Source organism: Urocitellus parryii, chromosome 8 (genome assembly GCF_045843805.1).
Source record: "Urocitellus parryii isolate mUroPar1 chromosome 8, mUroPar1.hap1, whole genome shotgun sequence".
NCBI classification, from domain to species: Eukaryota; Metazoa; Chordata; class Mammalia; order Rodentia; family Sciuridae; genus Urocitellus; species Urocitellus parryii.
In genome coordinates, this window is record NC_135538.1 from 13,500,219 (window position 1) to 13,518,133 (window position 17,915).

General features: G+C 34.9%; 1 protein-coding gene across 3 annotated transcripts; it reads left to right on the top strand.

The window, feature by feature from the left end:
- The first annotated feature begins 7,188 nt into the window (after positions 1-7,188).
- On the top strand, positions 7,189-17,211 carry Mtrf1l (mitochondrial translation release factor 1 like). 3 transcript variants are annotated; one of them, XM_077801806.1, is made up of 7 exons: positions 7,189-7,545; positions 11,106-11,185; positions 12,135-12,318; positions 12,801-12,964; positions 14,431-14,548; positions 15,709-15,845; positions 16,762-17,211. In XM_077801806.1, the coding sequence occupies exons 1-7, from the start codon at positions 7,287-7,289 to the stop codon at positions 16,960-16,962; spliced, it is 1,143 nt and encodes a 380-aa protein (XP_077657932.1). In that variant the 5' UTR covers positions 7,189-7,286; the 3' UTR covers positions 16,963-17,211. The 3 variants fall into 3 exon arrangements, with proteins under 3 accessions (XP_077657932.1, XP_077657934.1, XP_077657933.1); XM_077801807.1 differs by lacking the exon at positions 7,189-7,545 and having other exon boundaries at positions 11,107-11,185; positions 12,160-12,318; XM_077801808.1 differs by lacking the exons at positions 12,801-12,964; positions 14,431-14,548; positions 15,709-15,845; positions 16,762-17,211 and having other exon boundaries at positions 12,160-12,271.
- Positions 17,212-17,915: the final 704 nt, after the last annotated feature.

The following is a 17,915-nucleotide window of genomic DNA, read 5'->3' on the forward strand; positions in this document are numbered from 1 at the left end:
CAGAGTAGAAAACAAAATGTTCTGTTTACACTGGCGTTGCTGACTATCCTACCATATTCAGCACTTTTAAAGACATTATTTATGAAAATATAGTTAAAATGCAAGATAGAAAATATTTATAATCATTTCTTTTAACAAATGCTTGTTTTCTTTATGAAAGTGTTGTGTGTTAAGACATAGTTTATCCATGTCACTTAGATATTTACTATTTAATAATAGTTTTTGGTAATGTGTTGAAAAAAGAGCTATGAAGATGTTTACAAAAAGTCATATTTTTTCCTAAAGAGTAAAGAAAGACCTAAAAACATCATCACCTCTATTTCGAAGTTCTATTGTTCCTAAGTCATTTACTTTTTTTCTTGATTGGAATTGGGTTTATTATGCTACTATGATGTGTACACATATATGGTATACTATCATACTTGTTTCTGTGTTTGAGGCACAATAAACTGGTGCACATGATTAGAAGATATGTAATATACTATGATACTCGCATGCATTGATCTTTTAATTGTAGACTTTATATTCTTGTTGTTACTATATATGATGGTGACCTGCTAGTTGTAAGTTATCTTTATAAGATACTTTGGACTATTAGATGAATTGTCTGTTTGACAATATGTTTAATATTTTACCAAATGGGAAAGATAAGGGCCCTTATGAAGAGCCCTAATGTCTAACCTGGGTGTCTGTAAAATACAGATTTTTGAACTTGGTATGTCTTTTTGAAACCTGATAATGAGGTTGGGTTGACAAGGACTCTAGAGCAGATTTATGCATCAGATGTTGGTAACCATGCTTCGTGAGCATTCCTGTGCTAAACTTCTATTTTCACTGGATGGGACGGTTTCTCATTTAATTTCAAAATGTTTGAAGTATCTAAGAATATGTCTGTGTATTTGCAACTCTATCAATTTTTTAAGTATGATATAATTCCTTTTGTTTAAGTTACAGAGCTATAATAAACAAAAAAGCCCTCAACTGGTGTCTATGCTACCATTCCAAGAGCACAATATTTGCTTTATTAGAGTTTGATTTTTCCTAGTGAGTGAATTCCTCCCTGGGGAAAAATGAGCACTTTAAAAGGAGCACTTTGTGTTTTAGATTGCCAAATGATCTTTGTGTACAGTTAGAATCTGCTAATGCGCACAGAAAGATGTTAATGCACTTTCTGAATTGCCTAACTTCAGGTGTATCTAGAATGGAAAGAAAAGTACGTGATATAGATTATGTATATATAGATAAATTGGAGACCCAGATTTCTTCAGAGATTGCTCTTGTACATAGATCATAGTAATAATGGATGGATGATACTTCCTTATTCTAATTGTTATGTTACTCAGAGTTAGCATAGATGTTCTGACAGTGTTATAGGGCACATGTGAATAAGAGCAAAACAGTTTTGATACTGAAATTAAGAAACGCAAATGCCAAGACCAGAACATAGTCCTTTAAAAAAAAAATCTTAAAATATGTACATAGGGTGACCAGTTCTGGTAGTTGGTCATGATGCATGGGGTGTTTATAAATAAGTATCCTTTAATGAACCTAGTATAAAGTATGTATTATATACTTACATGATAGCTCAGTGTTGTAAAAGGACTACAGAAATAGGTAAATAATATTTATTTTGGAGGAATAAATATACATTTTCACTCAATTAAACTTATTTAAAATCATACCGGATTCTTAATTTTGAGTTTATTCATTTTTTCTATACATTTTAACTTTAAATACTAAAAGTATCATAATTTTAGCCATTTAAATTTCAATAAATACATATTATCTATACTCCAATAATTCAAATGTATGAATTGCCAAGATCATTGTAATGTCATGTGTAGCTAATAAAAAAATACATATTATCAAAGGCTTTAGTGAAGAAATCTAAAGGGAAGGAATGTCAAAGACAATCAGAAGATAGGGAATTAAGAGCCTTTTGGAAAACCATCAAAATTTCTTAAAGACTTTAAAAATGTCTATGTATACAGCCATATCAAACATGTATTTTGAACCCTTTGAGCTTGATACATTAGTAAATTATTTTGAAATATAGAAAAGATATTTCCAGAAAACTTTCTTGCCCATCTATTTTACATTGACAGTTTATGACCCTAACCTTCAAAGTATATTTTATCAACACTTAGAGTGTTTTTTTCAGTTTATAAATTTCTGATCAATATATAATGCCCTCCCGAGAAAACAATATATAATCTGTAAAAATTTTAGTAACTTCTCACCTGGTACAATTGCAAACTGATAACTGAAAACTTGCTTCAGCTCTTCTCTGAAACACTGAACAATATCCTTGCATCACATAACAGTGTACAGGGTGATAAGTATTATTTCCAAATATCAGACTTTTCAGTCTTTATAAGAATTTTTTTAAATTATTGTTCTTACAGCTGTAGTCCTATAGTTCCCAGTGACATCTCTGCAGATTCATTCAAGGAGATGCTCTAGACTTTGACTTATGAAACCAGTGTGGAAGACAAAGTGCTACCTAACTGGTAACATATCTCAGTGTGCGACTAATCTGATTACTATGACTAAAGCTCTATGTAAGGAAAAAGGATGTTATTAAGTGCTAAAGAAAATAACCAAATATAGAATTTTTAATACATATGCAAACTCAAAATTTATCATATATTTCTCTTTTCTGTTGGCAGAAATTTAAGAATTTTAAAGCTGCTGATTTATACCTATGAGTTGTCATAACATTCTAGCTTTTAAATAGTTATGCTGTGTTTCTGTCCTAGGTTTGAATACATTTCCTTCTCATAAAGCTCTAACCCTTACTGCTGTATTCAGATGATGTGATACACAATGCTTACAAATGGAAATGTATGTCCACAGATTCACATTTAGAATACAGTGTGAAAGATCAAGAACTTAGAATAACAAATTTGATTTCAAGTTAGATTTCTTTTTGGAGGGGAGGGGTACCAGAAATTGAACCCAGGGGGCTTACCCACTGAGCCATAGCTCCAGCCCTTTTCATTTTTTATTTTGAGACAGGGTCTCACTAAGTTGCTGAGGCTGGCTTTGAACTTGGAATCCTCCTGCCTCAGCCTCCTGAGTTGCTGGGATTACAGGCTTGTGCCACCAAGCCTGGCTCAAATTACATTTCTGACTTCTGTGATGGTGAGCAAATCATTTTTTCTGTCTGAATCTGTTTTCTCATCTGCAAATGAAGAATATTAGTTTACAGGTTGGCAATGATTAAATTAAATTAAAAGAATAGTGTTACATGTAACATTTTATCAAAGTTTTTCAGCTCAATAGTAATTGATACTTTTCACGAATATCTGTGGGTTTTTGTTTGTTTGTTTAAAACTAAAACAGTGTTACCTTGAATATTTGCAAAACATACTTTGGAAATCTAACTAATTAATTATCCAGAAAAATATAACCAAGCTTATTTTAAGATGGAAGATTATAACAATACTATTGTTTTGTTCAATAATATGATTCAAAACCACTATTTTAATTTCAATAATTTCTCACCTTATTTATAATCTAGAAAACTTTCTTCAGTCACACATATACACAGATATGTGTGTGTGTGCATGTGTGTATATATATATATATATATACACATACATATACATATATACACACAATGTTATATATATGTGTATATATAATACACATACAATATATGTTTATATATATACACACATACACAAACATAATGGAAGTAAAAGCTATGTTCTAAATGATAATATAAATATCAAGTCATTTGCCAAATATGTAAATGGATGATAGAGCTAATGCTAAGTTAATAAGAGACTGATCATAACAGACTTTTTAATATTAGAGTAGTATGGTTTTCTTTAACAATTTTACCATGAACATGTGAAAAGTAAGAGTAGTTATGTCTTCAGAAAACTTTTCATTAAATCTTTTTTGAAATAGTTTTATATTTACATTTCTGTAAATTTTCAGTTGCACAGATAGTAAAAAGAAAAACTGTCCTCAAATACTTCACACCCATGGGGGTCATTAATCAACTAATATTAATTAAGTCTATGTTTAGATTTCTTGTTTTTTGTTTGTTTGTTTGTTTTTTATCTAAGGGCCTTTTTCTGTTCCTGGGTCTCATTCACCATACCCTATTCCATTTAGTTGCCATGTCACCTCCGGCTCCTCTGAGCTGAGTCTGTATACCTTTCCATGTTTTCAAGGACCTTGACAGTTTTGAAGAGTATTGGTCAGGCATTTTGTAGACCCTCCCTCTGTTGTGATTTGTCTGATGCATTTCCAGTTTTGGTTTGGGGAAGGAATACCAGAGGAAACATGCCATTCTTGTCACACGATATCAAAGGTGCATGCCATGGTCATGACTCCTCTTGCTGTGAGAATTTCTCAAACTTTGGGATCCTCTTAGCTGTTAATGTTGACCTTGATCAACTGAATGAGGGACTGCCTGTTAGGCTTCTCCACTATAAAGTAATCAATTTTTATAAGGTTACACTAGAGGAAAATTTAATGGACATTTACACTGAGTTTTAAAAAATTCTGAGTAGATTTTCAATACTAATACTAGGTTCATTAAAGGATTAATGACAAATGCTATGAATACAATGAGCTGGAAAATCAAATGGGAGAATAAAACTAAAACAGTGTTACATTGAATATTTGCTTAATAGAGGTGAAAGTAAATTTTTTTCCTTGAACTACCTGTGCAATTATTTTAAGCCTCCACACACTTTGGATAATAAAGATCTTAATCTTATTAATTGTAATAAGAGGTAATTTAAATTGGTAATCATTTTGCTTAGTGCTTTTATATATGCCCTCCACTGAACAATGTACACAATATTGAAATAATGTAAAAGACTTGATATTTTCACCCCAGCTTTAACTATTTGTCATAAATACAATGTTTCTTGTATATGATTTTAAGATGTTTTACTAATACTAAAAATATTAATGTGTTTGATTCTATATACTTTATCATATTGAATGTGTATAATTTCATACTACCATGTTCATTATATTTAGTAATCTATATCCATATTTTGGACTCCACCAACATTTATTAGTGGACAACAAAGAAGTTTTAAGTGCATGAATACATCTTAAGAGGCACCACACTTGGTTATTTTGCAATGCCAAAATAACTGTAGTTACTCATCAATTGCATAGATAATCAAGATTATTTTTCCTCCAGTTTAAATTATTCTGGATTTTTATTCCCCTTTCCTTGACTCTACTTCATGATTTTACCTATGTACAACAGTAGACTTCCCAAAATGCTACATTTTTACCATGTAATAGAATTTGAGCATGTCAACAGTGTAAGAAAATCCAGAAGTCTCATACTAAGTATGTTTGAATTTTCAAAGTAAATCAAACAACAGCTGTTTTCATTTAACTATGTTGTGGAAACCTATGGACACCATTGTAAAATGCGTATGCATTAGACTTTCTTCACTTTCTTAAAATGTTTTTGAATTAATAAAGAATTCACCAATGTATCCTTAGACAAGTTATTGTTTCCTCCTTGGTATAACCCTACAGGAATAAAGGGTACACTTACATGTGTTGCTTAAGTTGCTTACACATCTGAGGAAAAATAAATTCTGGCTGGATTCATTACATTGTTCTATAAGATGATTGCTTATTAGAATTTTGCACCTGTTATAATGAAATATATTCTTGAAATAACATGTTTTGAGAATTCAGCTGAGAGATTTATCATGTTGAGTTCAAATTACTCCAGCCATTTATTTCTGTAGTAAAAGAAAAAAAAAATCAAAGTTGAGTTTAGAGTTAGGAAATAACTGCTCCTAATGGGTATAAACAAACCTACTGTCCCATTCTATTCTTGGATCAACATTAAAATAAAATAGATTTCAAACACTATCTTACAGCAAGACAATTTTGTAAAGTAGTGGACCTTGAACATACAAAGTGAAAGAATTGTAATAATTGGAGCTTTTAAGTATCAAAACTATTTCCATTATGTCAAGGATCATTTCATTCTTTCATTTCACTTCCTTTTTTATGTAGTGCTAAGAGAGAGAAGCAATGCAAAAATGCATATTCTTTTTTTTCCCCAATACTGAGGATGAGCCCAGTCGCTGAGCACACTAGCCAAGAGCTCTACCAGTGAGCTACATCCCCAGCCCCCAAATTAATTTTTTGAAAGAATATTATACTTAACAGTTTTGGTTAGATGACTGAAGGATATTTTAACTTTGTTAAACGCTCCTATGAGTTACCATTTCTTTTTCTTTCTTTTTTAATGTTTTCATTTTTTTTTTTTTTTTTAGAAAAATGAAAAGCTATTTCAAATAAGTTATCTCAAAAACAAAAACACACCATCCGGACACTGGTTAGCACAGATTGCAGGGAATCCCAGATTGAACATTTAACATTTAACCTTTGCATTCCCAGGACTGTCTTGGTTGTATTTATTTCTCCGGTGGCCTGTGAATAAGTGTTTTAAAAACTGCCAGTAAACTTCCGTATTCTTGGCACCTATCTGTAAATTTTTTGGAAGTGATAAGCATCGGGCTGCCAGAGGCAGTTCTTCCTGTGCGCAGTGCTGGGGATGCCACCTGGGGAGAGGCCAGTGAGTGCTCTTCTGCGGAGCAGCACACCCGACCCGGGAGACCGTCGCTCAGGGCTGTTGTGTGGTCTTCACACAGAATTCACACAACTGCGTTAAAAGAAAAACAGGGCTCAGTGAGGACAGACAGGCAACCGAGAGAAGTCACTTGAAACCAAGTAAATTACGTAGCAGACACAAGACTAGACAGCACGTTTTGTGAACTCACTTGGTTCTTGTCTCAGAAGAGCAATTTATTCCCACCCACCCCGCGAGGAGGCCTTTCCGACCCAGGGATAGAACCAGGTGCCGGCCCTCGCAGGCAGCCCTGTCCCGGTCGCCCTCCGCCACGCCCATCACTGTCGGAGACGCCCCTCCTGCTCTCCCACCCGCCCCTCAGGACAGCCTCGCCCCTCTCTACGCCCCGCCTCTCCCCGCCAGCTCCGCCCCCACAGCTCTCTGACCCGCCCTCAGGACAGCCCCGCTCCTCCCCGCGAGCTCCGCCCCCGCCACGCCCCCTGAAATTTGGCCCTCAAGAACTACGCAGCGTTCCCGTGCTGGCCCGGAAGTTCTCGCCAACGCTTCCGAGAGGTCTTTTAAAACCCGCGCGTGCGCCCGACGGGGGTGTGGCTAGCTGTCGCCCCTATTTCCAAGTTCTGTGCAGCGTCGCGAGACCTACTCTGTCCCGAACTTCCGGTTCTGATGGGCCTAGCTCTTTGGGCCGGCCATGCGGGGCGGGCTTCTCTGGGGCGCTGCCCGTGTTCTGTGGGCTGGCCGAGCTGTTGGCGCAGCCCGCCGGCCCCTAAGCTGCAGTAGCCCGCCGCTGGAGGAGCTGTTCGCCCGCGGCGGGCCTTTACGGACCTTCCTCGAGCGCCAGGCAGGGTCAGAAGCCCAGTTACTTGTCAAGGGGCCAGAGTTGGTAGCGGTCACCAAACTCCTGAGCGAGAAGGAGCGGGAGCTGCGGGAGACCGAGCACTTGCTGCACGGTAAGGGCCGCGCCAGGGGAGCGGCGTCTGAGCGGGTTGTTTTTCCTCCTTTGCCCTTTCCATTAAGCCACTGGCCAGGTGTCCACACTACTGAGTTTGAAGCTCTTAACTAATTTGCAGCCTCTTTTTGTTTGTTTTGCATGACAGGTCAAGACATACTTAAACGTGTTCTTTTCTCATTCTTCCTTTTTGGCGCTCTTGTGCTCCCTTGCCACAGTGCTCCGCCCCACTTTATTTATTTCTTTGTTGCCTATCCTTTGGCAGGAGCAAGGACAAACAAGGCACTCTACCCAGTGACGAGCTCCAGACCAGTGTAAAGAGGTGCGACTTAGGATTCGATCTTAAATCTAGGAATGTGCATTTTCTACAGTTTCTCAAGTGACTTTCATGCATTCGAATCTGGAATGGGCTGAACTTTCTGCGCTGCTTCCAGCTCCCAGGGATGCCAAAGTGCTGGTCCATGGGCCACACTTTGGGTGGCAAGGTTCCAGAGAGGGCTGCAGTTTATTGAGGGACACAGAATTAATTATACAGTTGATAAATGAGAACAGATATATAGAGATGAAAAAAGACCCAAGTAAAGAATTTGTTGGTGTTTTAGAGGTGTAAGAGCCTAACCATTATTAATAGTTTATTGATCCCTTATCATGCTTGAAGTTTTACTAAGCTTTCTTTATGGGTTAATTCATCCAGTTCACACAAGCTATGAGGTAGGTACTATGAACCCCATGTGACAGAAGAGGAACCTGAGTCATAAAGGTAAAAAGCAGCACAGATTATATATGGAGCCTCCACTCCAAATCTCACTCTTTTAACCACTGTTCTCTTAATCTAGGAAGAGAGATAAGGGGAATGGCAGTTTGGAACCCTTTTGTAAGGAAAATCAAATATTAATCTAAGATAAGAGGTTGATTTATCCTGTTGGCAGAAGGGAGCCAACAGAAGTTTTTTTATTAGGATGCAAATGATAGAGTTGTAGGAAACCTGATGTGTGGCAATTTAAAAGTCACTCTGGAATGGGATTGAAGATGCCATGAAAAGGGGGGCTAATGGAGTAGTGTGAGAGTTAAGAAGAGTCTAAGTGACTTAAGAGAAAAACAACATGTGATTTTTTAAAAAGAATTAATAAATGGTATTGAGAAAAAATATCTTGGGGAAAAATTAGATTCATAACTTAAGCCAATCTTAAAATCCAAGTGGATTTTAGGAGTATTTTAAAAATCAAACTTAGAGATGTTAACAGACTGTTAGAAATTGTTGCTAAAAGAAATTGTCATTCAGGAAGTCTTGAGATATTATTATGTGGCAGACACTACTAATTACCAAAAAATTATGGAACAACCTTTTAGGAGCTTACAGCTTAATGAGGAAGAGAGATGTTTAAGAAGATAAGTAAAAACAAGTGGGTGAATGTTTTAATTTCTATATTAAAGAGCAGAGTATAATAAAAGGAAAAGTTGGCTTTTAAATGGATCTTGAAGGATAAGCAAGGAGTTGTAAGGTGGATCAAGAGAACAGAATTAAAGGCAAAAGTGATCAGTAAGAATAAAGATACTAAATTGGGAAATAGAATAGGTGTTGTGATAGTATAAGAAAAACCTGAAGCCAGAAAGACAATTAAGAACCTTGCTTGACAAAAAATTCAGATTTTTTTTTTAGACTATAAAAAGTTAGTATATGAGAAGTGACATCTTTCTAAAGAAAAGTTATTGTTGGCACCATTGTTGAGGATGAATTGGAATATTCTCCAGAAATTAGAGTGTTAACAGAAGAGAAATGATAAATTTGGCATTGTATCTCCAGCAGTTTGGATGGGAAAAGAGGAGATGACAATAAGCAATTACTTTAATGGTTGGAGCAAGATACCCCTCTAGAATGGGGAAACTATAGGTGGTGTCCTGTAAATATTTTAATGTATGATATTGAAAGACAAAACAATTAGTATATTACCATTCCCTATGAATAATTCCTCAGTCTAAACCCTCTAGAACTTCTCTGTCCAGTGTAGTAGTCAGAAGCCACAAGTGGCTATTGAGTGTGTAATGTGACTAATTTGAATTGAGATATGCTGTAAGTACAGAATCTCAGTAATTTTGGAAGCTGAGGCAGTAGAATCATAAATTCATAGTCAGCCTCAGCAACTAAGTGAAGCCCTAAGCAACCAGACCCTGCCTCAAAATAAAAAATAAAAAGGGTTGGGGATAGGCTTGGTGGTAAGCCATATCCTGGGTTCAATCCTCACTAAAGAAAAAATTTTTCACATTTTTATACTAGTAACACATTGAAATTATAATATCTTGAATATACTGGTTTAAATAAGATGTAGTCTTAAAATTAAACTACTTCTAGACTCTAGCTCCTATCTCCTTAGCCTTGCAGAACCGAACATTTCAGAACTGGAAAGGCCTCATAGAGTCATGCAGTTCAGAACTTTCATTTTACTGACGTCACCCAAGACTAAGAGCAACTTAGGGGTTGAGTTTTAGCTATAATTCATTTTTCTTTTCCTTAACTGCACATGTTATCCATTTCACCTAGTTTCTTCCATACCATATCCTGTCCAGTACAATTTTCTTCTTTTCCACCAGTGCGTCCCGTACTTATCTCCATTTTGCTGATGTCATAAGCTCTCCTTCAGCTAATTCTTTCCTTTTGCACAACTAAAAAATAAACTATGACTGGCGATATAGCTCAGTTGGTAGAGTGCTTTCCTTGCTTGCACAAGGCCCTGGGTTCAATCTCCAGTGCCACAAAAACTGACTGAAAAATAACTCTTTAAAGGTACTGCTATTTAAATATTTAATCACATAGTGCTTTCAGTTATTATTATGGATTATTTTTTTCTCCTCTAGAAAAGTATAAAGAGAAAAAATGATCTATAATCCTGCCTTAAGGGTACATCTTATATTCCTACTATCACCAGAACCCCAGAAAGGTTGGTTCTTAACAGATAAGCACACAGATACTCTGTAAACAAAGTTTGATCTTTCACAGAAAGAACAATTGGTAATAGCTAAAAAAGGGTCCCATTTTCTCCTTTTGTAGGCTGTCTATTATCTATAGAATAAGTGAGGGAGTATATTATGTACGTCAAAAATAAAAATTCAAAGATGAAACAAGTGTAAATCCAGAGAGACAGGACCATTTCACATAAAGGTTAAGTAGGGTACTTAATTATACTAAGGAAATATTTACTAAGACAATAACTTTCTACTTTTTGATTCAATTTTGGTTTAAGTTCCCCCTCTGGTTTTTTGATCTTGCTAGATGTATTCATTTGTTATTGTTTAGCCTTAGTTGAAAAACTAAAGGTTTGTTTTTTAATAGTTAGATTCATTTATACTTAACCATCAGGGGAAAAAAAGTTTCTCTTCTCACAGCTACTTGCTTACGAAAACTAATGTAGAAATGCTGCTTTTAATGTAATTATTAAAATGACAAGATAGACATTTTATTTTTCCCTTCAGCTATACTAGCAATAAACCTGTTACCCCGGAGACTTGTTAGCAGTTTAATAGTAAGTTAAGAAAAACTCAATTGCTGCCTCTTTTTTTCCTTAGATGAAAATGAAGATTTAAGGAAACTTGCAGAGAATGAAATAATTTTGTGTCAAAAAGAAATAACTCAGTTGAAACATCAGGTACAGTATTGGTATAAAGAACAAATCATGTCATTACTTCCTATGTATTTTATTAGAGGTTTATAATAAAATCAACAAGTAAGTAACTAGACTTTTACTATTCAGAATAAGCTTTTTAACTTAAGTTTTTTCCAGTCTTATTGAGGAGTAATTGACGAAAATTTTATCTACTGAAGGTACTCAATGCATACATTATGAAATGGTTACCACTATCAACAAACTGGTCTTTAAAGTGGAAAAAATATACTTAGTGTGGTCCTATTTTTATACCAAAAGGATTGTAGAGCTCTCACAAAAACACAAATGTCTCATTAATAGCACTTTCTGGAAAAGCAATAAAATATCTCCCCTCTTGCTATTTTAAGGGATCAGAATGGACAGTGGGTAGAAGAGGTTATAAAGAGATGACAGACTGTGGGCACCTCAGGGGCAAGAATGTGTCTTTATTTTGTGTCTCTAGTACTATTAGAGTGCTAGTCCTAGAATTCCAAAATGACAAGTTTTCTCTATTAAGTTTAAAAAACACAGATGTGATTTGAGTCCCCCCCCCCCCCTTTGAGGCTTTAATTTTCAAAAGACCAGTGCTAGGATCTTCTTTTGCATATGTACTGCTCACAAGGCGTTACCTACTTTTTAATAATTGAACAGGGAAGTGTTATAAACCATATAAGATCTCCAAGGAAAAATAAAATCAAGCCAGTAAGTTTAAGATGAATTTTAAAACATTTATTATATTAATAACATTGGTACTCCATGGAAGTACCAATTTAATTATATGGTTTTAATTGGCAAAATGGTTGAATAGTACTCAGCAATGTTAAATTATTTGCTTAGAGAAATTTTAGGTTAAATATCTTAAAATCCTCTATCTGATCATGTAGCTTTTTTTCTTGTTATTAAGTTTCAAATAATTCTTAATTATAGGAGGGGTAATATTTTATGTTTACAGATTATCTGTCTTTTGGTTCCCTCAGAAGAAACTGATGAAAGTGATTTGATCCTGGAGGTAACTGCAGGAGTTGGGGGTCAGGAGGCCATGTTGTTTACTTCTGAGATGTTTGATATGTATCAGCAATACGCTGCATTTAAAAGATGGAATTTTGAAACCCTGGAATACTTTCCAAGTGAAATAGGTAAGTAAATTGTTCAATTTATTTTGGCACAGTATAGTAGTATTTTACTTATCTACATGGGACCTAGAAAAAGGGTTGGCAAGACCATGACTGGGCTTCAGAACTTACTTGTAAGTAAGTCTTAAGCTGTTTTATGCTCATCATTTAGCTAATAATTTTGATTACAAGCATAGCAATTTTGAACAGCTTATACAGTCTAATGGATATTCATTCAGTACTTAATAATGCTGAATGATTAATGGTCTCTAAAAATGGACTTTACATGTTTCATTGATGTCAGTTAGGTAGCACTGTAAATGCTTTGTTTAATCATCATAAGCAATAAAGATTAAATGTCAAAGCAGGCTTATCAAAATGAGTATATTTGCAATCTCTGTTTATGTTTTGTGATTCTTTTAAATATATTTCAGGATAGTAGATATAATAGTTACTTATAAATGTCAGGAATAATAAAAAGAACCTATCTTCCCTATATTTTCAAGGTGGCCTTAGACATGCATCTGCCAGCATTGGCGGTTCAGAAGCCTATAAACACATGAAATTTGAAGGGGGAGTGCATAGAGTACAGCGAGTACCAAAGACAGAGAAGCAAGGACGCATCCATACTAGCACCATGACAGTGGCAATATTACCCCAGCCCACTGAGGTAAGGTTAGTAATCCCCCCTTTTCTAGTGCCCCTTGTCCTCCACTCCCCAGTAACACTCAAAAATTTTACTGAATTGAGTATTTCTTTCTCTTAGTATTTGGCCTTCCTCACATATTTTGAGTTAATTCTAAGAATGAATTATCTTAGTTCAAAATGTAGTTTTACAAAAGATGGTAAAAACTAAATGTTTATAAATGATCCAGTCTTGCTTTATCAAGTTACTTTTCTCCACCACTAAAATAGACATTGTGAGACCATCTCTCTAGGTAAAATAATACTAACTTACTTAAATATGGTTGGGTAGCCTTAATAATGACTTTGCTTTTTGTGACTGGATCCCCAGATATTATTAGAACAAGGATAATTAGTTAATACTTCATAGCCCAATCACATTAACATTGTTATGATGGTTCCTAAAGAGTATTATTTATTCTTAAAAAAGTAATTCTCAATCTAGTTTTGTATTTTTTTTTAATTTCTCTTCTCCCAAAAAGTGATAGGTTTTCAGCATTTTTCAAAATGAAATACATGGTTTGAGAAAGAAATTTAATGGAGGGTTTCTGTTATTAATTTTGAGAGAAAAAGTGCTGTTTGACTCTATGTAATAGGGTTAATAGTTTCTTTAGTTCTGATGTTTGTGTGAAGCATAGATGAGGAACAGTTAAGGGAGAAAGTAAAGTAGAATAAGTAGCAGGAGTCACACCTAGGTACTAGTCACTTCTGGTTTAACGTTTTGGAGATGGTAGGCACTGTCAGGAAATGATGGGATACTGAGGTCCCTATTACCATCTGACGCTTCTAGCAACTCTAAGAATTGTGTAGGGAGACATGGAGGGCTTAGGGAATGGTAATATTCTTATTGCCAAGATTGTGGACATGTCATAATGCAGTTCATAGCTTATGGAAACTTTTAAACATAGCGCTTTTTATAGTGACACCTAAGACAAAGTGTTATCCTGATGTCAGATCACAGTGTATCCACTGAGTCTAGACTCTTGGCATCTTGGCTTTTGCTGTTTCTACTTGTCTTACCTTTGCCTTTAGATGTGTTTGAAACAAACCCTGCACTCAAGCTACCAATTTTTCCCCCTGTGCTAGTCTTTTTGAACTCAGAAATAGTCTACAAATCTCATTTTAGCTTAACACATTTCTAATAATAGCTGTTTTGTTGTTCATTTGGTAAAAAGGGAGTATTTGCAGAGAAGCTAAGTCTAGTTTTTGAGGATTAGAAAGGGTTTGTTTTTGTTCTGTATTATACTTAGATTCTCTACTCTTATTTTTTTTTAAAAAAAGGAAAAAAGGTCTAAAAATAGCATCATTCCAACTATTGTCTATTCTTAAAATTTTAAAGTCTCAACATGAATAATATACATGACATGTATTTATTAAACAGTTCATCCTTATCTACATAGTTGATAAATGTAAGTTTTTAAAATCTTTTTAAACTTCTCTTTCTATGTATAGATTAATCTGGTGATTAATCCTAAAGATTTGAGAATCGATACTAAGCGAGCTAGTGGAGCTGGGGGTCAGCACGTAAATACCACGGACAGTGCTGTCAGGATTGTTCATCTTCCAACAGGTATGTACTTATTTTTTTAACATAAAACTAAAGAGTCACTTTCTGAAGGACTTGACTAATTTTCCACTGCAACAGACCTTTTAGTCACCCAAGGACTATATATTAAAGACAGTTATCGATTACTTGATTTAGAATCTGCACACGATACTCTGCAGGATAATCTCAAAGCCAGGAAAAGAGGGAGTTCTGAACCCAGGGAATTTCCATATTAATGACTATGAAGAGAAAGTACAATCTTTCTAAATGGCCTTCTGAAAATTATATTTAATATTCTTAGCTGTTTAAGAAAAATGATCACAGTGAAGTAATTGTCACTGGTTATATATTTGAAAATGCTCTAAATCACTAGTTCTTGTCTCTTTTGGGGAGAGGGTAACATGGACTCCTTTGAGAAAATGAAGCACTTGATGTCCTACCCAGAAACATACCTATATACATGCAAAGTTTTGCATATAATTTCAGGGTCATCTTCCCATTGAGTTCATTCACACACCTATTAGGCAAAGGGACTGAATCTAAATCTTTAAGTCTCTACTATACACCAGGTAGAACTAAGTGTGCTTTACCAGCCTTAATATAGTGATTTACATGTTATAAAGAGTATTTGGAATTAGCAAACTTCTGCTATCTAGAAAGAATATAAGAACCTCTGTAACTGATCTCAAATAGGCTTATGTCCCATTAACAAGAAGTGATTGATGGGAGTGCTAGATTGATGTTTTTATTCTTTTAAATATGGGAATATCCTCATGTTAAACTTCAAGGTCAAATTTTATGTAATATAGAATATAATAACAGTAATGAGAATAAAGAAAATCCTCAAAAAACATTAATAGTTTTAACTTTTAACTTTTTTCTATAATTGTTATTCAAAAACTTATTGTAGTTAGCTGAGACTAGGAAAATAATCGAATGGTTTGTGTTTATTGTTTAATTATATATGTCTTCAGTATGCAAATGCATTTTGCTATAGTTCAGACTTAAATTTCACTTTTGATAAACTTTAAAAAGCTATTTAATTTTAAAGTCTCCTTTTTATATGAGGGTCCTGTTTTTCTCCCCTGAAAAGATAGAAAAAGAATGAGAAGGAAAAGGAGTATTCCTTCATATTAAGTAAAGAAGATTTTTCTATTAAAACTAATTCTCATAAAACTATTCAGGTGTTGTTTCTGAATGCCAACAAGAGAGGTCTCAACTGAAAAATAGAGAGATGGCTATGAAAAAGTTGCGTGCAAAGCTGTACAATATGCATCTAGAGGAAGAAACAAGTAAAAGATACAGTGCTAGGAAGATCCAGGTAAAATTGAATTTAAAAAAAAAAAAATGTTTCCACAGGATAGAAAATGTTCTTAAATAACTGAGTTTTTTATGTCCAAACTCTTTTCATGTATTGTCAAAGGCAGAAAACAACTCAAGTAGGTTGACTGAGGTATATACCTGTATTATAGTAATTTTGCTCCCCTGCCTTCTATATTCAAAGGCATTCTCAGATTTTGTCAGTTACTGAAAAAAAGATATTGAGTCCCATTCCCTTAATTTTTAACCCTTTGAAAGCCAAGTATGGTGGCATACACCTTTAATCCCCTGGGGAGGCTGAGGTAGGAGAATCACAAGTTCAAGGCCAGTCTCAGCAATTTAGCAAGGCCCTGAGCAACTTAGTGGAACCATGTCTCAAAATAAAAGATTAAAGGGGCTGAAGATTTGGCCAGTGGTAAAGGAACCCTGTGTTCAATCCCTCGTACCAAGGAAAACAAATTTTTATAACTCTTGCAAACTGAACTGAACTTTTTTCCTATTTAATATTTGATTTTGTAACTTACACAGTCCTTTAAGACCTCCTCAGTACGGGGCAGTCATCATCTTATCAACACTCAAGATGGCTACATTAATTCACAGAGATTATGTATACAATATCACTATGCAGTAGATACCATTTGTCTTATTTTTATGTGGTAAATTTAATCTATTTCCTGAACTCATAGAGCATTGAAGTGGCGGAGACAGAATTCAAGTATTAATCTTTATGATTTTAAAGCCCACATTCTTTTTTTACCACATCCCATGTCATTTAGAGATTTAACACGTTAAAACTTGAAGATGTCTTGTTTTGTGATTCAATTGTAAATCAAGAATTTAGTGAGAGTAAGTTAAGTTTGTAGGTCCAAGTTTTCCTGATCTAATTGTATCTCATATCTTTCTTTATACATGTATAGGTTGGAACTAAAGGAAGATCAGAGAAAATAAGAACATACAATTTTCCACAGAACCGGGTCACAGATCACAGAATAAACAAATCACTGCATGGTCTTGAGACTTTTATGCAAGGAGATTATCTACTGGATGAACTTATACAGTCCCTGAAGGACTATGCTGATTATGAATATTTACTAGAAATTATTTCCAAAAAAGCTTAGGTTGGTTTGTTATTAAAGTATTTCATGCACTCAGGAAAATACTACAGCACATCAATTGTGTATATTCATGAGTATTCTCTTAAAAAAAAAGTTTTTACAGTGGTAAGCAATATACATATTCGTAATGCATAATTAATGTAGATCTCAGTGCATTAGTAAAACATGATTGCTGTAAATCTTGCGCTCTTCTGTACAAGAAACAGATGAACTCATTTGTTTCTGTAAGATCCTTAAAATTAAATATTTTAATATTTAATCGAAAAATTTCTTTAACTCTATTTTGAAAAACTTAAAATATAAAATAGAAATATGACTGTAGATACCATAGTAGTCAGGAGACGGAAGCCCTGTCATTAATTGAATTGGTAATAGAATTAACAAGTGAGAATAAAAGAACACTTAGAGAGTACCCTAAGACCGAGAGTACACAGTGTAAGACCATCCTTGCAAGGGTCTTTACTTCCCCATGATGGAGTGGGGCCTATTAGAGGGTGTGGGTATATCCAGTCAATGATGGAAAGGTTCCTGGTTTGCCCAGGGCCAGAGCTGGTATGTAGCTGGTGCATTAGGCCTTGGCATTGCACCTCAAACTCTGAAGGACTGGTAAGCAAGAAGGTTTCTGCCAAAGTATGAACAAAACTGGATGGTAAGCCTTAGTGCATTTCCATAACTAGGGTCTTCCAGAGAGGCAGAACCAATAAGATATATATATATATATAGATAGATAGATAGATAGATAAGGTTGACACACATGATTACTATATGAAAAGTCCAAAATGTGCAGCACGAGGGAGCCAGCTAGAGACCTAGGAGAGCTAGTGGTGCAGTTCCATTCCTACGTAGTCGACTAGAAAACTCTTGCTTAGGGGAGGCTGGTCTTTTTATTCTATTCAGACTTTCAGTTGATGGGATGAAACCCATTGACATGGAAGGAATCTGCTTTGTTCAAAATT

Excerpts from the sequence above, each read along its gene's own strand:
- Mtrf1l (XM_077801806.1), top strand. The coding sequence starts at position 7,287 with ATGCGGGGCGGGCTTCTCTGGGGCGCTGCCCGTGTTCTGTGGGCTGGC. Across the intron at positions 7,546-11,105 it reads GACCGAGCACTTGCTGCACG|ATGAAAATGAAGATTTAAGG; the intron begins GTAAGGGCCGCG and ends TTTTTTCCTTAG. Across the intron at positions 14,549-15,708 it reads GATTGTTCATCTTCCAACAG|GTGTTGTTTCTGAATGCCAA; the intron begins GTATGTACTTAT and ends AAAACTATTCAG.